General features: G+C 43.9%; 2 protein-coding genes across 2 annotated transcripts; one reads left to right on the top strand and one right to left on the bottom strand.

The window, feature by feature from the left end:
• Window positions 1-290: 290 nt before the first annotated feature.
• Window positions 291-7,489, bottom strand: gdf6a (growth differentiation factor 6a). Its single transcript, XM_029504916.1, has 3 exons — window positions 7,126-7,489; window positions 2,411-2,707; window positions 291-2,341 (listed from the first exon to the last, which is right to left on the bottom strand). Exons 1-3 carry the CDS (start codon window positions 7,487-7,489, stop codon window positions 1,698-1,700), a joined length of 1,305 nt encoding a protein of 434 aa, XP_029360776.1. The 3' UTR covers window positions 291-1,697.
• Window positions 7,490-14,025: 6,536 nt separating this feature from the next.
• Window positions 14,026-20,045, top strand: sybu (syntabulin (syntaxin-interacting)). Its single transcript, XM_029505088.1, has 7 exons — window positions 14,026-14,049; window positions 14,304-14,490; window positions 14,974-15,174; window positions 16,274-16,373; window positions 16,473-16,631; window positions 17,954-18,109; window positions 18,911-20,045. The coding sequence occupies exons 1-7, from the start codon at window positions 14,026-14,028 to the stop codon at window positions 20,043-20,045; spliced, it is 1,962 nt and encodes a 653-aa protein (XP_029360948.1).
• Window positions 20,046-21,518: the final 1,473 nt, after the last annotated feature.

The raw sequence follows: 21,518 nt of genomic DNA, 5'->3' as shown, positions 1-21,518 counted from the left end.
GAAAGGAAATGGAGTGGAATTAATCATCAGAGGTAGCAGGCTGGTAGACTTTGATTTCAGTTTTATTTGTACAGTAATGGTGTGGAATATTATCCAGTAATATATGTATATAAATGATCTTATATATCATTGTAAAAGCTCTTTACACTCTAACTGAATGCACCTCAAAACTCAGATCCTATATGCAATTATGAGGTAGACATTAATAATGGTATTTTCCACCCTCTGCAAAAAAAAGTAAAAATCGAATACACCTTAAATTACTCTTATCAATGTAAGAAATATATGATTATCATGAAACTCTGTACATCACAAATAATAAAATAATTATAGAATAGAAATTATACCGATTTGAGTGCATTTTGTATATTTACAAAGAAATGCCGTTTTCTCATTTCTTCATTCGTTGCACTTTGTAAAGTTTTCGACTGTACAAATATTTACAGCTCAAAAAGGGAAAAACAACAACAATGAACAGCAGTGCATTCAAAGCTAATGTGCATTTAAATATCGTCTCCTTTGCGAGTCTTTTCTTAATATTTCCGTCAGAGAGGACAAACTTTCTCGCTGACCGCGTGTCCTTGGCGCAGTCAGTTGTGGAAGTGCATTTCGTAAGGATGCAGACTTTTGAGCAAAAAGTTCACCTCAGTAATGTGTGCTTTCTATTTTCTCTCTCTCTCTCTCTCTCTTATTTAATTTGTTTGTTTGTTTTTTCTTTTTGTTTTTTTTTTTTTTTTTGTTTGTTTGTTTGTTTTTTTTACAATAGGGCCCCACTCAGGCACAAGTCTGTTTTGTGTCCTCATCTGTCCGCGAAGGCGCACGACGCATCTCCCAGCGCCTGACGACTGGTCTCCAGTAAGGCAAAAAAAAAAAAAATCTCTTGAAGGCATCACAACCACCATCTTATCTCCTCTCATCAGACCAGTTTTTGTGCACGTGTGTGTGTTTGTCTGTGGGTGTGTGTGCGCGTGCGTGTTTGGTAGATCAGACATTCACCCCCTCTGTTCATTTTACGACCTTACTTCTTTTTTGTTGTTGTTGTTGTTGTTGTTGTTGTTGTTTGTTTTGTTCCAGTCATTTCTTTATTTATACTTGGAAAACAGGCACTTTGCTCGGGCCTGTAATGGCTCCAGCTGGACGGTGCCAATTACAGCCCGGATGCACATACCTAGAAGAATCCGGCCTGGCAACCAGGATCACACGGCAGGGCTGCAACAAAGCGCTGGCTGGCTGAGCCTGCCGTCCTCTGGCCTCGGCACGAACAGGTGCACAGTTGGACTGGACGGGCTCCCGTCTCGCCTTGGGTCAGGACGCGCACGCACGCACACGCACAGTGTTCCCAATCCGTGCGCCGCGTAGGACGCTTCTCACTCCGGGGAAAACAAAAGGCCGTCTGATGAGTGATGACTCGCTGCTTGGATAGGAAGTGTGTGTGCGTAACACTTGAAGGCAGAGAGTGTAAATTCGTGTGACTGTGCTGAGTCTGAATAAATAGCAGATATCGCCTTTTGTGCGCGTCCCTTTAGAAGAACGACTCGTGCGTCGTCAGTCAAAAAGCATTTCAGAGCTGTGAGGACTTTATATCTTCGACCTGGGATCCATCGACACATACCTTTGATTGGTTTTTGGTCTCTTAAAGTTGTTGTTGTTTTTTTTTTTTTGTTTGTTTGTTTTTTTCCCCCCCAAAATATTGGCCGCTACCTGCACCCGCACTGCTCCACCACCATGTCCTCATACTGTTTGTACACCACGTTGTTTCCCGAGTCAATGTAGAGGATGCTGATGGGGCTGAGCTTGGTGGGGACGCAGCAGCTGGGCGGGGTGCTGTTGGGGTCCATGGAGTTCATGAGCGTCTGTATGATGGCGTGGTTGGTCGGCTCGAGGTGCGACCTCAGGGGGAAGTCGCACACCCCCTCGCAGTGGTACGCCTCGTAATCCAGGGGTGCGATGATCCAGTCGTCCCAGCCCAGTTCTTTGAAGTTCACATGCAGCGCCTTTTTGCTGCACCTGGATTTGGATTTCTTCCCGTGCCTCTTCCCGTGCCGGTTGCTCAGCGCGGTCCTCCTCCGCCTCCTGGGCCCCTCTCCTTTCACCCCCCTCGGCGACACCCCCTCCTCCTCGGCGGACTTCCCCGCCGCCTCCTCCTTCTCGCCCACCGCCCTCCGCGACTTGATCTTCTCCTTCATCTCGTTGAACAGGTTCTCCCTCTTCCTGGAGCGGGTGTAAGCCACCAGGATGGCCTTTTCCTGCTGGGACCGGCCGCTCCTGTCCAGGCCCAGCTGCCTCAGGTCCACCTCGGTGTCTGATTTGCCCAGAGTGACCCTCAGCTGGAAGCAGAGCTGTTTCCCCTGCTGCTGCTGCTGCTGCTGCTGGCGATGATGATGATGGTGGTGGTGGTGGTGATGGCGATGATGAGGTTGGTGATAATGATGCTGGTGCGCTTTGAACATTTCCCAAACGTCCAAAACCTCCCAGCCCACTTTGGTGGAGTCGAGCGGGTCCAGAGACCTGGAGTCCAGCAGCCTGTCCGAGCGGCAGGGGTAGAGCTGGATATCGTAGAGGCCCGACGTCTGCAGGGAAGTCTGCAAATCCCCGGGCCCTCTCCTGAATATCCTTAATTCCGCCCCGACCAGCTCCTCTTTGTCTGAAAGGGTTGAGACATCAAACAGATACTTTTGTCTTCGCAGAGGAGAGTGCAAAAGATCGTCTGCAAGGATAAAAGAAGAAAATAATTGCAGTCAGATTCACTTAGGGTGTACAGTGTTCAGAGTGGGGGGGGGGGGCACATTCTCACAGAGAGCCCTCCCCAACCACCCCCACCCCTCTCCCTCTCTCTCTCTCTCTTCTTGTTTTTCAAATGTCCACCCTGAACCTCTCTGAAACAAACTACAGCTGACAAGTCCTCTGTTCGGACAGGGATGAAAAAAAAAAAACTCCCTCATCGTTAACACCATGTTTGTTGTTGGTTATCCCACCTCAGTCCAACTTTGTATCACAGGCCGCGCACAAACCCAGCGAGTGATTCACTCTGATCTGATCACACATTTAGCCTCAATAAAATGCTGCTGCATCTTCTGTGGCCCTGGAGGTTAAATGAGGGTTAAGTTTGAAAATTGTCCTTCAAGTTTCTTCATTTCATTCCCGGCAAATGTGTTTGAACTCATGTCGTAACGCAAAGCAGACACACTTTATGTCACGTTATGTGTGCTTTCTTGTTCCAAAAACATGATATAATTACGCATTTATTTTTATAATCCTATCATACGAGGGTCAGAGTTACTCTTTTTTTGACATTGTAGCATCAACAATCCAATAAAATTTTTTAGGTCCCCGCCACTTTTAATCAAATCTACTGAGGCTTAATGAAAATATTTCTGCTTTCATTTGACTTGCTGACAGATTCATTATTAATTTCCACCACTTTGGCAGACTGGAAGTCCTTTTTTTTTTTTTGCCGCTTGAGAAAGTCTTAAATTTGTGCAGCAGTCAGAAATGTGTGGTGCGTTTTCTTTTTTTTTTTTTTTCTTTTTTTCTGAGACCTCTTGCTGAGTAGTGAAGCAAAGGAAGAGGAAAAAGCATAATCATCAACAACAACAACAAAACAGAAAAACAAGGGGCCTAGTGATGTGAGGGCCCCTGGGTGCTGCCAGACACAACGGACCAAAGGTGACATACTGTACACTCAACTGAACAATACACAATTAATGCATTATTCCCTGCTGGAGACCCAGGAGGCCTGAAAATATTTCACCACGGCGAAGCAGTGTGGCTGAAATATAAAACACAGAGACGATGCATCAAACAGATATGAAATACCAGACTTTAACAAACCTCCCGAGTGTTTTCTGGCCGTCTTAAAATCCTCTTTGGGTCAGAATTATTTATGTGCAGCGTGATATTATCATCAACCTTTAAAGTGAGGTTGCAGTTTGGCTGCTATTTTCTTACTGCAAAAATAGAAAGTAGCTTTACATCATATTCACGTATAATCATGAAAAACACAAGCATTCTACAAACAAAGGGGGAGTAAAATTCTCCTTCCCGGCTGGTTTCCAATTGATTTTATGTTTGTTTGTTTGGGTTTTTTTTATTGTCAATGTTCTCAAAAACAAGCGTCAGCAGTTGGAGGAGAAAGAGCTAAAGCTACATTAACAAGACACATTTAATTCAATAACATCTGAGTTCATTTGCTTTGGGAACAGGCGAAAAGTGTTATTTTAAATGTCAAATGTCCCACACGCTGTTAAAAAAGGAAAAAAAAAATCCGAAGGGATTTAAATACAGAGGCTGAATTTCAGTGCTTGTTATAATGAATGACTTGTGGTGTTTCTTAAAAAAATAAAAGCCCGTCGCCTCTGTTGAGTGTCTCAATTTCTGTCTAAATCGCAGAAAAAATAAATAAAAGTGACATGTCTACATCTTAACGTCCCCGTGACATCGTTTGTAAAAGTTTCTCTAAAGAGACATTTGAATCCAGTTGTCAGTTTCCCTCCGTGAACCCTACCGAGTCAAACAGTAAAAGCAGATTGAAACCTGGTGCTCGTTTCAGTGGCTCGGCGCGTATGGTCCACATTAGGTTTCTGTTTTTTATAAGACCTCAAACAAATCGAATACAAGTTCACCAAATAATTAACAGTTCTCAATTCCCATCTTCCTCATTAAAGCACTTCCCCTCTTATATTTCGTCTCATCCTGCCAACGACAACATTCCCCTGTAAGTGCGCACGCACGGGCCGAGCAGACTCTGGATGTTACTGAGATAATATTCGCATTGACAGCTCAAAATGTACAAAGCTTTCACAAAGAATTAATCAAAGAAAATAAAGTTAAAATCTCCTTTTTTTATTATATGAACCTGGATCGTGAACTGGCGGGCATATATTTTATAATTTATTGCTTTAAAGCAGCATCCTGTGCGCTTTAGTTTGTTGGGGGGTTTTCTGAACAAAAGCATAACATGTTTTTGTCATCTATGCCTCTGTTTAGAGAAGGGGGTTTAGGAGGGAGAGAGGAAAAGAGAGAAAGAGAGCGAGAGAGCGAAAGAGAGCGAGGGAGGCCGGGCTGAACCATCTGCGCTTTAATGAGTTACCCCAAGTGCCAAAAGTAATTTTCAGATTCGGGTTATTCTTTTCTGATCTTGCCTTTTCTGACCTCCAGGAAATACCCTGCCTGCTTTTATAAGCAAATTCCATTTACCTACAAAAGTGGGAAAGCCAAAGAAGCCGTAGATCATATAGGTGCACTCAGTAAAACCTGTCTCTGTGTGGATGAATAACGCGTAAAAGACGCGAAACCTGTGATTTTACGCGTCATGACCTGCTCCCATGTGCATTTCTCCGCTGATGGCGGCGATTTAAATCACCGATGTTAGCGAGGTGAGGACCATCCCTCAGGTTAATGCAATGCAACACTTACGGGATGCTGGGAGGAATCCCAGAAGAAACCAAAGGCGCTCGAGCTGAGACAACGGGAAGGGGTAAAAAAAAAAAATCATTTTGCGTAATTATAGCGGCCGTCACACAGGGAGATTCTGCAGTAAAGAAAAGAAGTTCGAGCCACTTCACAGTAGGGGAAGTGCTCTTTCATTTTGTTACCCTTCCTCATCGTTTTTTGGTGATGTGCCCATCGTGGCCGAGCTGGGTCATTATGGGGAAATAGACAGTGTTTGATATGTTATGACATGAACACTCAATTAGATCACCGAGTTCAAATACTCCAACCAGCCGTCGATGCCAAGCTGCTCTCAGAGGGTCCAGCTCGGGGTCAGAGCCAGTGACACATCACATCAAAATCAGAGAGGAGAGTGAGGCGTTTTTCCTATCAAATCAGCTCACACTGCAAGAAGTGGCCACAAGATGACCGTTTAGCGTTGTATTCACAAGTCTGTTTTTGCTTTTCTCTGAAGGGGAGCGAACGTGTGAGATTATTCTATTTCTTTCTGTGCAGTCGGAGCTTTTTCAGCCCTACGTTTTGTTGTCTGTGTGTTTTTTTTTTTTATGACACGTCAGGGACTAGAAAAGGTTAACATCCACTGGAAATAAGTGAAACTCCACCTCACCGTCTTTGAATAAAAACAACGGTTCTGAAGCAGCCCGATTCCCGATGGGCATTTTTTGCAGCGCGCACCCTGAGTCCCAAAGCCGAGGCTCGGAGTGTTTGAGACAGGAGGGAACGCAAACAAAGATAGCTTTTATTTCTCCTGCAAAGATTAACTCGGCTTATGTCCCCGTGTGTGTGTTGGATGTGTTTGTGTTTATCAGAGTATGTTTGTCCTCGCAGGCCGGTCTAATCACTTGGTTACACATGTTAACTGACCCAAACACCTGTTTCTCACACCGACCGAGCTCTGCCTCTGGCCCCCAGCTCCCTTTGTCAGCTCAAGTTGGCCATACTGGGTGCTATGAGGACAACACTGTGAATTTCTTCTTATTATTTTTCCTTTCTTTTTTGTTTTGTTTTGTTTTTTTCTTCTTCTTCTTCTTTACATAAGAGTCCGACTTGGGATTCAAGTCATTCTATTTTATATTTAGCTCCGTGTATGATTGGGGGCCAATGAAAAATCGAAAATGAAACAAGCAGCAACAACCTGCCTGAATATCCAGACTTTCTCCTCTGTTCCTCTGTTTACGCGGAGTTTGAGAGCAGAATAGTTCTGCTGCAGGCTGCACTGACAGTGATTTACTGCCTTCATTTGGGGAGCGCCTCAATTAGTGTTTTACTGTCGTGTTACCCCGGGGTTAATTTAAGCGTAATATAACTTAATATCCGGGGGAGGGGGGGGGGGGGGGGGGGTGACACATTTGCACAAAAAAAGATCCTCGTGAAATTTGGAGCATGACTCAGAACTAATCCTACAGCTTCCAAAAAATATTCCCTTTTAACATCCGTGCCTATGATTTATTGATATTTCGCGCTCGTAAAATCGCACTTGCGCGTTCTTTTTTGTCTGATTTAAAGCGAGCGCAAAGGCGACCGCGGTCAGCGCGTTCATCTGTAGTATTCCATGCACTACATTAGATGCTGTTAACCATATCTAAAACAGATCTAAGAGGACCGCGTTGGAGATCTGTTGTACAGACGTATGCAAGACCGAGCTGATGGAGGGAGCAGCGGACTGAAACCAACCTGTTCCTCTGTCCACAAAGCTTGTTATGGTGTTGGCAGATTTAGAGGAGCGGAAAAAGCTGGCGTTTAGTCCGAGCTTCTCTGCAGCCGAGTACGTCCTGTATATAGAGAGCATGTATTCGTGAGGCACAATAGCGTCCTTTGGGTCTTCTTTGCGGTGGCCCACCGTGACTGGATGCGAAGACGCGAAGATGTCTTTTAAGAATTTGGATGACCTTTGTCCGTCCTGATGAGGGATCCCGGCTCCCCTGTTCCTCCTCGGCGCGGAGGAAGAGATGATAGCAGCAGACTGGAAACGCGGTATATTCCCAAGGAAAACAAGGAGCAGGCCCAGATATAGCGTTACCACTCGAGATGCGTCCATGGCTGGAAGAGTAACCGGGAGATGTTGAGAAACTTTTTTTTTTTCTCCCCCCGCTCAAGTGAAGTTGATCTCGGGGAGGGGAGGGGGAGTGGGAGGGGGGGGGGGAGCGCGCCGCAGCCGGAGCCGGAGATGGTGGTGTGCGCGTCAGGGTCGGAGAGAGCTGCTACTTTTGCGCTCTCTGGTCGCACCAGAAGAAGTGCGTTTTGCGCTCTGGACTCCGCACAAGAGCGGAGGCTGTTGGGTCGAGTGAAACACGCCCACATGGTCGCTCACTGCGCGGCTTCCCAAACAATTCCAAGTCACAGACCTACAAATAGACGAGCACGAGAACAACGAGATAAAGGTGGCAACGTGCTTGTGGGAAAGTTTTCTGCTGTTGTTGTTGTTGTTGTTGTTGTTGTTGTTAGCAGCCAGTCGTCTATCTGTCCAAACTGTCCACAGGAAACAACCGTCCGCTTTACTTTGGAGATTTACTTCAATTTGTCCATGTTATTTAGTGAACACAATAAAAGTGACAATAAATCAATTGTCATTTTTGGCTTCTTCCATGATTTATAGAAGAGTTGTATTTCTCCTTATCACAGTCATTGACAGCCTTGAAATTTTCAAGGACACACAGGATCAGATTAGATGGGATTTTACGCACAGACCCAGCACACGAGCTGATCGTAAAATTGTGAAATTTCTTTTAAAGAAACATCGGAGGTTTTGAAGTTTGGTTCAGCGGAAGATTTCAGTGAACGATATTGGATGAATGGCGGAATAGGATTTCAGTGTGACTCTTTGGCTGGTTGGTTCGTGTTTTTGTGTCCAGTGATGAAAGCGAGAGGATAAATATGGTTAAATGAGCCAGAGCCGCCGATGTTGCGTTTAAATGCAGCAGAGAGGTGTGAACACGATAAATCCAAAACATTCGGAGAACTTGGAGTCAGACGAAGGCATGAAACACGTAAAAAACACCACCGACCTCTAGTGGCCAGTGACCGTTATTACAACGCAATGCCTCGTGGAAAAGACACAACAAAGATAGATGCTGCTTTCAGGTCTTATAGGAAAATTTAGCTCTAGGACCACAGTCGCAGTCTAATCCAGAACTCCCTCATTGAAATGGTTTAAATCCCGTCTGGACTCCACGTTACTGCTGCTGAGGGGACAATGCACCTAAACTGTAAACTCTAAAGTGTAGTTTTTCATTTGTCTTTGGTGACAGATGGATGCAGTTTCAGTGGGATATCATGGTGGAATGCTGCAGACGACTGGGAAAAGGACATCAAAACATAATCTGACGATTATAATAGGAACCTAATGAAGTGAATGGGACACTGTCTCTTGTCCTACCTCAGCCTGGTCAGTGTGAGTTGTGAGAAATTAAAGATGATTCAAGTTTGGATAGTATTCTGTGTACAGTGTGCAACAACAAACACAACACAGTTGTGCAGTCAGCCACAGTGATTCAGGTCATGCTGATGGTGATAATGATGATGGGGAATTACTGCAGGTCACACTGCACTGTGACAGGATGCTGATGCTCCAGCAGGCGTCGACAAACTGCTGCTCCTGCGGGTCACACTTGGCTCAGCTCCACCCAGGGATCCATAGTTTCGTCAGTTTGACGCAGCTGGAGAAGATGAACGCCCGCTCATGCGATGCAACATAAAATATCACACAGGTTATTTCAGGCAGTCATATGACGCAGGGTGATCGCACCTGAGTCAGTCTTCTCTGAGTTTTATTGCTCCCCCTCACCGAAATCTGTTAAAATCGTGGGGTTAGGGTATTTAACGCGCATGCGCTAAATCAGACTCGGCATGGGCGTAAATAAAGCGAACAGCTGCCTGATTTCAGCACCATGGAGAGTCAACGCTCTCACACTGAGACCAATCTGGATGTTTTGATTTCATGTACATGACTGCACACACACACACACACACACACACACACACACACACACACACACACACACACACACACACACACACACACACACAGAGACTACGTGTGATATTTTGATACTCTTGTGTGTAGTGTGTTAGATCAATAAATCAATCAATCTATCTATCTATCTATCTATCTATCTATCTATCTATCTATCTATCTATCTATCTATCTATCTATCTATCTATCTATCTATCTATCTATCTATCTATCTATCCATCTATGATAGTCGGATAAAGGTTGCCTTATTTCCAACATGGCAGCGTGTATGTTTATGAATAATGAACCGGATTTCATGAATGAAACATAAAGATCACCATGTCCTCAGCTTATGTTTCTATACGGTGGTGGGGCTCCTCGGTTAAGTAACGCCTCTTGCGTTATGTAACACACTTGGGATGGGAGCCTATAGTCATGTTGTGCGTGCTCTGTCAGCGGTCTGCCTTCTTGTCCAATCGTGCGTGTCGTCAGTCCGCACAGAGCTCTCCTCCAGCAGACATCCACCACTTCCCGGCAGCGGAGCGGAGCGGAGCGGAGCGGAGGCTGGCACCAGGAGCTGCGGCGGCGGAAAGACCCTTTGTGCTTCACCCATAAACGCGCCACCTTCTGCGGGGAATCACCGCCACACGTCCAGGCAAGGCTCGCATGAATTTACGTCCTTTACTCAACACCAACTCAAGCTTTTGTTTTTAAAGATGAATTGACACTGTTCATAGAATGAGAGCAGGTTGCTGATGGGGAGCTGCTTACAAGTTCAGGAGCGAGTTTTTTTCCCTGTGTTGTTGTTTTGTTTTTTTTTTTTTTGCTAGGTGTCAGGGAAGCCCAGTTTGCTCTTTACATCGTTGTGGGTAGCCTATTTCGCATGTATTTATTCTAGGGGCGTCTCAGCGCATTCCCACTAACTGTGGGGGAACCAGATGGAACAAAAACAAAAACAAACAAACAAAAAACCCGTCACTGCTGGGCGCAACATGAGGAAATGGACAATGAGCTGTTTGTGGGCATTGTGAGAAGAGATGGTATCACTGTTAAGAGGTATCAGGACATGAAAATCTCATAGGCTTTTTTAAGACCCAGTGAAAATGGCTCTTGGTATGTGTGAGACAAAGGGAGGCAAGTAAACATGTAGCACATGGAAGGGCAATAAAGAGGAGGGGCGGGGGTGCTCACTTGGAGGAGTTTACCACTGACAATCATATACAGTTAGGTATAAGAATTGAACATATTTTCAAAAGGTTTTTGGAGCATAGAGTTCCAGTGTGAAAGCATGTGATGCTATAATTTACAGGCTGATTCTCTTGGGTCATCTGTCTTTTCTCCGGCACATCTTTTGTGCTATCAGGGAGCCATTTTATGAAGGGTGTTTTGGTTTCAGTGAGCTTTCTGCTCCCAGCAGTGATTCCTGAAAGTGAAAGAGATTAGCCAGTAATGACATCATGCAATGATGATGCAGTTTGTTTTGGGGTCAGTGAGCTCAGTACCAGTAAAACACGTCCTTCAGAGAGAACGAGATTATTTCATTTTTTGAGCAGTGTTTCATTGAAAACACAAAAACGAAGCAAACTTTGACTTCAGAGTCACTAAAATCGTACTCGACACCTCATAGCTGAGTGCATCATAGGATTAATATCAAAATGAAAGGACAAACATTAGTCCGTGTGCAAGAGCAGCATCAGAAAGCACATAGACTGGGATGGATTAAGGGAATTATTATTCACGCCCACTCCATGCAGTTTTAAAAGTAGACCATCTGGATAAGGGAAACGGCTCAAGCAGAGGCTTAAAAACTTGTTTACCAGTCACGTCCACATTCTCAGAGCATCCCGCTGGAAGCTTTTTTTCTTCCTTTCCTGGTACATCCAGGTTTGAATGCGTGCACCCCAACCATCCAGGCTAATGTTTTGGTGAGTTTTTGGAGTGACCGTGGATCACTGGTAGCTTGGCTGTCTGTTAGATGTAAGAGAGCTGAAAATCCGGTTTTGCAATTTAGATAATGCTTAGTCTGTTGCTCAGCAGGTATCCAATCAACATTGTCTGGAGTCAAGTGGAGGAGCTCATGCATGATCCTAATTTAGAGGGCCGCATGGGGGATGTGTGCAAGTGAAAACACATGCAAAAAAAAAAAAAAAAAAAAAAAAAAGGTAGAAAGTGATCACAATTCAGATGAAGAAAATCTATTTCACCACAGGTATAAGTGCAGATGTGGGATGATTTGTCAGTACAAATACCACACAAGCTTCAGCTTACAAGCTACTGAGCGGCCATCAGCACGGAAAGATAGGCTTACCCCAATACAAACAATATGAGATGATAAAATACTGTTTGAGTGATATGGCAGGTGGGCTGATTCTTCTTGTTTTAATGCTGTGACCACTGCATTTCCTTTAGATGACTGCTTGTGCTTGCATGAAGTGGCATCCTAAACTAAAAATATTCATTCCCTTCTCTCCTCTCAACCACACCCAGTTTTTATTTATTTCCTAGCTCTACTATTGTACAGTATCAGTCGAAGTAAACTGGAACATAACGTACCATTCACCATCATTTCTTCACGGCTGATGCTCTTTGTGTGTTTTCATTAGAATATGCTGGAAATAAAGCCAGTGGTACATGAATAGGAATATAGCTGTTCCCAAAGCTCACACACGCGGACTCAAGGACATAATGTTATTCAGTCTGATAAAAACGCTGCGCACTTGAATGGGGAACCTTCCCACCCATGCACAAACATGTAGAAGCACACACATGCACACATTCACGCACATGCACACCCACTCAGCTTCTTCCTCCCTTTTACTGGGCACGCGATAAATATTTTCTAAGCATCTCAGGTTAAACAGCAGAATTTCACATAATTGGTTCCATGGAGTTGGAGTTTTCTACAGTATTTTCCTTCAGTTGCTAGGACTGTTGCTAGGCACAGCTGTGGTTGCTCTTCTCTGCTTGGGGCCTATAATAATGTGATTCTGCTTCGCCAGTGTACCAGGCAGCTGCGTATTGCTACACTGGGATGTTGGTGCAAATGGAGAAAGTTGAAAATTAAGGGGAACGAGGGGCTAGGCAGTGCAGTCTGAAGCACCTCGGGCTCAGATCTATTTTCGAGTCTGATGATAGGAGATGGAGTTTGAGTTTGATTCCCACAACTCTCTGTTCTGTTCTATTTCTGCAATCGTCTCTCGTCCTCAACGGTTTGAAAAAAGAGAATTTTGCAGAAGTCTGAGCTGTCTGCACACAGGTATGACATGTTATTCTATTTGTGCGCAGGAACTCGCAAGAAGGCCAGACTGAAATCCATCCAACGACATTTCTTTAAAGAAGGTACCATCTGGATGAAGCTAGGGAAAACAGGTTCAGATTCATCGATGTGACAGCACCACACAGGCCTTGGGGTCAATTACGTCATTCCTAATGGGAAAAAAAAGAAAGAAAGAAAGAAAGAAAGAAAAACATGTATGTGCTTATGTAACTGGCCCCCTTAGTCAATGATGCTCAAAGGCAATCAACAGGAGAGAGGAAGTGAAGTGATTGTGCAAAGTTTATTCAAGCATGAGACTAAATCTGCATTATTTAGCAGCATCAAAAAAAGATGTTTCTTTCTTGTTTAAATGCGTGTGCTAAAGATGAAAAGTTCGGAGTTTATTTTCTACTACGCTGTCAACCCCAAACAGTTTTAAAAGGGGATATGCAGTATTGGTCCATCATCCATAATGACTCACTGATAGAAGCACTTTGTAGCTTTTGGCAGGCAGCCACACAGTTTTAGCACCAAAGGCTGATAAGGAGAGCCAGTGTAGCTTTACTTTGAACTGCATGCCTCGTTGTTTATACACAGGAGCAGGAGTTATTTTAAAATCTAATTGTTTCATATAATTGCTTTTGTCTTTTCTCTTGTACTATTTTTAGCTGCTCTAGTAGCAGGTCTCTTGGGGATGTAATTTCTGCCTGTCAGGCTGAACCATCTCAATTATTAAATATCTTGGCATGATTTTTTCTTTTTTTTTATTCACAGATTCGTGGCCCACACGTGATGTCTCCTAATGATTTTGTTGGCTTCTCCTTTGGCAGCAACATGCCTTTGTGATTCATGATGAAATATAGATTGTCATGAAATGTAGAAATTCCAGATCCTTAGATGATGAACTCTAAAATCCTCAGGATGTCAGATCAAGTTTCCATGGTTTCCCTGAGGATGGATTCTAATGACTTTGGTTAACTCTCTTAAACTCATTAGCCCTCATTTGATTCTTGAAGGCTTTACATATCCTGGTTAAAAAAAAAACAAAAAAAAACAAAAACAAAGTGGCTGTTTATTTTTAGTCATGACGCATAAAAATTTGTTTCATAAGCTCATGAATTCAGTATGTGCTGGTCAAGTTTGGCTCCAGGCTTATGCCATCTGCACCAGGCAGGCTGTGTATTCATGTGTCTGTGTGGCAGTGGGTGGGATTTAGTGGTGTAACACAGTTCAGACAGAGGGCCCTTGTTTGTTAAGCGTTTGAATGCCACGTCAAAGGGCTGCCACATATGCAGTCCACTGAAAAATTACTTACCTGATTTTCTCCTCTCTTTAGTCATCAAGGGAAAACACTACGTGAAGCACAATGGGACCGTTTCAAGAATATGAGGTAAGTCCTATAACTGTGGCTTTGAGTCTGGTCTTGAGAGACAGAGTTAAGCATGTTGACTCCTTTGCAAATATAATTAATTTCCTAGTAAGACTAGCTTTTTTCAGACAAACATGACATCATAGTTACCTTCACGAGGCCGCAATATGTTTAATATTCAAGCTTCTATTGATTTCTATTGATTTGATAGTGAAGGAGCATCTCCACAATGCTATATTGTTGCCTTTAGCTGTGACAGATGTCACTTTGAATAGGAAAAGAAGTCACCAGAGAAAGGAAGTCCCCGCAGTCGCATCCCACGCTTGGTCCTCCATCCATTCCGACCAAAGGACAAAGGATCACCTTTGTCCGACTCACCTTTTTCAGAAGAGGAGGGCAAGGAGTGTGACATGAGTTCTGACCACTCCAAGAGAACCATCAGCACCAATAGCTTTTGCTCTGGTAAGAAGTTCAGGTCCAGTCCAAGCACAGCTGAGTTCCCACCTGACATAAACCTCAGATATTATGAAACAATCAGCATTTACAAGCTGCCAGGCGCAAAACTGTGTTGCAATGCTCTTGGTTGTCTGTGTAAATATAAAATCTTAATGCGATAAAAGTAGAACCTTTCACTCAGGTAGTACTTTGCATGCAGCATTATGCAAGCTCAAACAGAAAATGGATCTGTTTATTTTATGTTCACCCTAATTTACCCCCTGGATTAATACTGCACCAGTGTCTCCAAAATTATTTTTGTGTACGTACAGTGTGTGTGCATGTATGTGTGTCCACAGTGTAAATCAAATGACCACTTTAAGGAGGTTATGCTAACCGTCAGATAACACCCTGGCTGAACCTTGAGCTCTGCTCAAACTGCTCCTGTTTGCTGCCTGGTCTGCACTGCCTGCTCGCGGCTATTACTGTCTGTGTACCTGTCTACGATAGATGACACCGGCTGCCCCACTAGTCAGTCTGTGTCCCCCTCCAAAACCCCGTCAGGCTCAGAGCAGAGTGCCCACGGCTCGCCGACACTCCCGGAGCGCAAGGCCAAAGGGAAGAGGGTGAGGGTGATGGCTGAGTGGAGTGGTGATGCACGGAGCGCTCCAAGGCACAAGAGAGAGCTGAGGTCGGCCATGAAAGCAAGAGGTAAAACGGGACGCAGAAAGGGAGAACACATTGAACAGCAGTGGTTCCCCACAGACCAGTGTCAGTAAGATAACTGTATTTTTTCCCGTGTCAGCAGTTTGCAGATTCCTACGCTTGTTGACTTGAACAAACACTGGCTGGGAAGCAGCTGCTTGCCTAAAAAGTTGCTGTCTGTACATTTGTGCTCTGTTAATACATATCATGAACAGTGCAGCCGAGACCACCCGCCAGAATTAAATTTCCTCTGTGTTAATCAGTCTAAATCTGGGGCCATGAGAGAAAACTGCTTGATCTCGGGTCAAAATGAGGCAGATGGCTGATTGGTGGTGGGAAACATTAGGGAGCACAGTCAATTAGGCTGATTAGGAGGAGGTTACAACACACTGACTGAACTGCACGCACCCTCACACAGCTCATCAAGTTGGTGGATGGTTATTTTTGGGTTGTTTTATTTGACACAGTCATCACTGGACACAATACGATGGTTCTGTTTGATAGCAAGAGATGCTACTCAGGTCTGTCCTTCACTTTAATCTTTGAGAATCTCAAAAAATGTTTTGTCTTTTTTTTTCTGTCTCAACAATTAAGTGGGTTGACGGTCAACGCTTCAGTATTGTGCTGACAGCCATAATATATAAATATAAATTGTCTGTGTTTTAACATTTGACCAGATTAAGTCACACATAATGGGTAGATGTTGGTTAAATATGGCTTAATGGCGTTTGTAATCACATGAAGTGGTGACGGCTCCATCCAAAAACCTGTTGTGTGAGAGGATCTGTCTGGGGCTTTATTTAGTTGACTTCTTTAAGTCTTACTTTGGGAAACATAATACTCATGTTTAATGCTGCACTCTATTCTGACTGTGAAGAACAGTGCTGTTAGATGATGTGAGACTGGGACAAGACGAAGTGAAAAGAAAAATGGATACAAATGCCTGATTTTGTTTTTGTGACAGCGTATCAAGTTGCACAAAACAGCAAATTTTTCTTATGCAGTAATGGTTTCATTTAAAGGGGATTCTTGGTAAATAATCGAAAAGCTATATTGTCTTGCTTTAAGGCTAACACGTTAACATTTTGATGCTTTCCTGCTGCAGGTAGTGAAGCTGACTTCAGCTCTTCCAGCAGCACAGGCAGCCTAAAGACCAGGACGAGCCTCATTTCTAACTCGGCTGGAAAGAAGGCTCTGTCAAGAAGGTACGTAGGCCAGCATGTGCATTTTTAGGGTTAGGGTTTTGGAATTAACACTCATGCACACTAATTATTTCTGTTTGTGGTTCTGTTCCTCCACCCCAGTCGTGGCACACACATCAGACCCCTCCCAGTGTTCAAACCAGCTGGGAGCCCGGCAACTAACCGCGATGCAGAGCTCTATGCTCCCTACAGGACTCCACCTAGAGCTGCCTCCTCAACCACCACCAGCAGCAGCAGCTGCAACTCCAGCCCCACCTCCAGGTACCAAACACTTTCATACCATGCATTATTAACAACCTTAGAGGAGGTTTGTGGCTTCCAAGTGAAATACTCTGATCAGTTCTTGAGACCTTCTGTACATGTCTAAGCCTTCTACGGTTCTCTGCTGGGACTCAGTTACAAATCCAACCTTCTTTGCCTGCAGGAGGAGTTAGTAGATTTTGGAGAACAAGAGATTTGGGTCATGTGAAATGATTGGGTTGAGTGGGTGGCTGGATTAAGCTGAGATTGTTTTGGCATTTCCTCCCTTGGCTGTGGGTTGGATTAATGGGGATTCAGTGAAGCAAATTTTTTTTTTTTTTATGTGGTACGCAAACGGTGGACCTACAGATTAGATCAACTGCACCTTGGTTTGAGGGAGAGAAGAGCATCATAAATATTTTAGACTGGTAGAGCTGATGTGATAACTGCAAAGCCAAAGCCTCAGAGCACGCACCACCATGAATTACTGACATTACTAGTAGGGTTTACTTTTTTTGTTGTATATGGTTGTTGGTTGAACAACCCTGCATAAGGTTTAACCTAAAAATCCGGTCGGCGGACAAACATTCCACCCAAAATCCTTTGAGATTTTATGCAGTAGCTGAGGACAAACAAAAAATTCACTTCTGCCACTTTTTAAAATATTCTGCTGTCAGATTTCCTCTGCCTGGCTGAGTGTTATGTGACATCTTTTCTTTTCACGCACCCCCTTCTCTTGGGCTGTTTCTATTTCTGGCAGAGATGCACAGTGCCAGCATCAAAGCCTCAACTATCCCAGGTTGCAAGGCCGTTGTCGGTGGAAGAGAGGGGCTTACATGCTGCTTTGCATATTGTCGGGGGGGGGGGGGATATATCTGTTTTATTGGTTCTCTTTGAGCACGATAAAGCACTGATATCAGGGGACATGCAGAGGGTATGTGAATCCTCCTGCAATTAGCTTGCAGATTAAGGTTGTTCTAGTAAGGAGATTTCCTTCTTTGCTAACTCTGCTTGTATTTAGACAAACAGCATTTGAAGGTTTTTTTTTTTTTGTTGTTTTTTTTTCCTCTTCTTCCCCCCACTTCTAGTCTGCATGCTGGTAATCCCATGTCAGATAGCAATTCCAGGCTTCAGAGAGCATCAGCCCAGACAGCACTCTGCCAGTAAGACTAATTACCTTCTGCAGGGAGCAGTTTTACTTTGAAATGTCAAACTGGTTTGCTTCCTGCTTTTGCTTGCGAATGTCTAGTTGGGGGGGGGGTGGGTGGGTGATGGATACAGAAGCTCTAGAGGGGTAAATATGGCTATTTCACCAATACAGTAATTGCATCTCTGCCTAACAGAAGAGCAAACCTGGGTCGCTACCACTCCTGTGGAGACAACCATGGCATCAGACCCCCAAACCCTGAGCAATACCTCACCCCTCTCCAACAGAAGGAAGTGGCCATCAGGCACCTGAAAATTAAATTGATGGAGTCTGAAAACAGAGTCCACGACAGGTTAGTAAAATCCTCTCAGCATGGTTGCTCCTGTGATGTAGCCTTTTATGGTCTTAAAGTGAGAAAATGATGGTCATCTAGTTCACATTAATTCAGTATATCATAACATAATCCCACATATTGCAGCTCTGTTAAGATCATCTGAAGGCACAAGAAAACTACCATATAAGATAAAACATCCTGTTATTATAAACCATACAGTGTATTCCAAAGAAATAGAATATTGATATTGGCCCACACACTGTACTATTTATTTATTTATTTATTTTTTTTGTGAGTAGTTAGTGGTAAAGACTAGGACAGAAAATCCACCTTCTCGTTTTCACAAACCACAACATGCTGTCTTTACACCAGTTTGTATATGGATTATACAAAAGAGCTTAGTTAATTTATGAATGCACTTTCAGACTGGATTTAATCTTGGTGTTTGAAGTTATAGGCATAAAACCCTGAAGCTGACACAAATAATATGCTGCCCACAACATTCCACAAGTTTTGAATGACAAGGCCAACATTTTATTGTGCTTGAAATATACACAAGGCAAACAAGACCGTGCTTTGTGGCACTTTAAAGAATAAATGCAGAGTCAAATTTGATCTGTTGGATGAATTTTGTCACAGTTGAGCAGAACCAAGTTAGAGTGTTTTTTTTTTTTTTTTTTTTTTTTTTTTTTTTTTAATAAACGCTGTTTTCAAAACTGGCATCAAGATGTGTGTACAGCAGTATTACCCCATAGGTCCAATATTTGACCCAAGATGTTGATCAAAGAAAGTAATGCTGTAAATGTTCTTCTTTATTAGAGAGACAGAGATTGAGGAGCTGAAGGCCCAGCTCTGCAGGATGAGGGAAGACTGGATTGAAGAGGAGTGCCACCGTGTTGAGGCTCAGCTGTCCCTCAAAGAGGCTCGCAAGGAGATCAAACAGCTGCGTCAAGTGGTGGAAACCATGAAGAGCAGCCTGATGGAGAAGGATAAGGGAATACAGAAGTACTTCATTGACATCAACATTCAAAACAGGAAGTTGGAGTCCCTGCTGCAAAGTATGGAGCTTGCTCAGAGTGGTGCCAACCTCCAAGATGAAAATACCTTGGACTTCATCTGTGAAAGCCCTGATAGTGGTGGGAAGAAGATGGTAGGGGAGGAAGAGGGTGGGATGGAGCTTGGAGACCAAGGGGCAGAGGCAATGGCAGACAGTGGCTTGCTGGTAAATGACGAGATGGCCAACAGAGCGGACATTTTGGAGCAGGTCTTCATGTCCACTGCCATCGACTTGTCATGTCAGGACTCAAGTGGCAAGCTGAGGACAGAGCTAGGGCCTGGGGTGTCTCCACTGTCAGAACAGGAACAGTTGATTGACAAATCTACTGCACTCACGCCAGCTCAACCAGACACAGTTTGCAAGACCACCTTCTCAAACACGCCCTCCCTGCAGACCACTGAAGAGAAAGGGATCCAGACGGAAATGGTGCCCATGTCTCCAGACCTGCAGGCTCTGCTTCTCCAGCTGCTAAAGTTCCATGGGGCTACGGCTGGGGACACGGCTTCAAGCAGTCTCCTGAGCCTGCCAAACCTGCTCACCTCTTCTTCCACCCCTGCTCGCCCACAGAGCCCCAACATGTCCACTGATTCAGGCATGTGCTGCTCAGAGCCTGCACAGGGCCGCCGGTTTATGGAGGAGCTGGACTTTGATGTCTATAATGAAGAAATTTGTCTGTCACCGGGCTTGGATGGGGTTGGCAAACGGTATTGGAGCAACAACTTCCTGGTGGATCTAGTGGCAGTAGCAGCCCCTGTGTTGCCGACGGTGGCCTGGCTGTACTCACGACATGGTGTGGATGGAAGCTATCCAGTTTACAACATTGCTGCTCTTATCAGGGGCTGTTGTATTATGGGATTGCAGTCTCTTCGTCACGTCACTCACAGGCCGGATGCGTAACGGCTTCCAACCTGCATGCACACATCTTAACCTTGAACTAAAAGCACTTAAGCATCTTTTTGAGAGTATTTGGTTTTGACACCTAACAATATCAATGCAGTTATTTTGTTTCTGCCACTGTTAGTTTGCACTGTACAGTTACCATGAGTTGATGGAAAAATTGTGACATGAAAGGGATTATTTATATTGGGTTATTTATTTATTTATTTACCTGTATAAGCTGATCATCTGGGTAGATGGTTAAGTGTTAACATTGTCCTGTGGTGTCGCTAGTTGTCCTTGTGTTTTTGGAAAAAAGCTTTTCGTACAGGATGAGATTTTTAGGATGTGAAAGAGTGAATGTTACTTTGTTTGAAAAGTTCTGAATTCCAACATTTTGTTTTGTTCAAAAAGAAACCTTCAGCCAAAGCTTTGATGTGAACTCACTGTAATTGTTTTGTGAAGTATTTATTATTTTCGCCCCCTCCCTCGGAGTAGAGCTTTATTCAGTACAGCCTGTATAGTGTTCATAGAAATAAGTTGATGCTTCAAAGCAACTGACACTTGTTATGTGCCTGAGCTATGTGCAATACTGGTGGTTTACATCAACTGTCCTTGCATCTTTATTATTAAAGCATGATAATTCTGGTCACATGTTTTGACTCTGGGCAATTTTTAATTTGACTTATGTAAGAGACCTGAATATGGGGAGAGCCAGTTTTTTTGTTTTTTTTTTTTTAAATTTGAGCAAGATGTTCACACATTAAAGGGGAAATGTCTAGTCTGATCCCAAGCAGCATCCTCATGATGGCCTAGCTTACGTAAAAGCTTTCCTGGCCTGTATTTTCAGATCTCCCTTGGGTTATGGGGCTGACAATGTGAAGTGCATTAGATCCACTTTGCTGGGATGTCTCAGAAGCTGTAAAATGCTGCCTGTATCCAAACACTAGTAAAAACTGGGTCAGTGCCAGAGCAGCTGGATGTCTACCCACAAGAACTACCACTGCTTTTCTTTAGTTATTGCATAACTTAACCACATTAAATGAAAATTTAAGGGGGGGAAAAAAACAGATTATTTCTAAATGAACCAAGATTTGGCTTCTTTAGTATGATTACTCTTTTCTTCCTCTCAGCCATACAGCGAGTTATCTTTAGTTGCATAACCATGATCTTTCAGTTTACACAGCATTAGACTCAGAAGTCATCAGATTCTCTAATCCCCATACTGGTCTGTCAATTCCATTAGTGGTCAGTAATGGTGTCGAGTCTGTTAACACACCAACCAGTCTTGTAAAGTGCTTCATGATTCTGGACTCTAAGGACAATTTTTCAGCCCCACAGCTTGCTCTCTCTTTTTTTTTTTTTGAAGGCTCATGATGCTCATTTTCCATTTTTGAAACTGGGTCAGTCTCTTCAGAGATTTTGGCAGCCAGGCAGTGACTCTGGACGGATGGAAGTGACATCATTATTATGGAGGTCAGGTAAGCGTTGACA

This window comes from Echeneis naucrates, chromosome 6 (genome assembly GCF_900963305.1).
Source record: "Echeneis naucrates chromosome 6, fEcheNa1.1, whole genome shotgun sequence".
Classification (NCBI taxonomy): Eukaryota; Metazoa; Chordata; class Actinopteri; order Carangiformes; family Echeneidae; genus Echeneis; species Echeneis naucrates.
Note: the sequence above shows the minus strand (reverse complement) of the source record. Positions and strands in the feature narration are given on the sequence as shown.

Excerpts from the sequence above, each read along its gene's own strand:
- gdf6a (XM_029504916.1), bottom strand. The coding sequence starts at position 7,489 with ATGGACGCATCTCGAGTGGTAACGCTATATCTGGGCCTGCTCCTTGTT. Across the intron at positions 2,708-7,125 it reads CTTTGTGGACAGAGGAACAG|ACGATCTTTTGCACTCTCCT; the intron begins GTTGGTTTCAGT and ends TTATCCTTGCAG. Across the intron at positions 2,342-2,410 it reads TCATTATCACCAACCTCATC|AGCTCTGCTTCCAGCTGAGG; the intron begins ATCGCCATCACC and ends AGCAGGGGAAAC.
- sybu (XM_029505088.1), top strand. The coding sequence starts at position 14,026 with ATGGGACCGTTTCAAGAATATGAG. Across the intron at positions 15,175-16,273 it reads GTCGGCCATGAAAGCAAGAG|GTAGTGAAGCTGACTTCAGC; the intron begins GTAAAACGGGAC and ends TTCCTGCTGCAG. Across the intron at positions 16,374-16,472 it reads AAGAAGGCTCTGTCAAGAAG|TCGTGGCACACACATCAGAC; the intron begins GTACGTAGGCCA and ends CCTCCACCCCAG.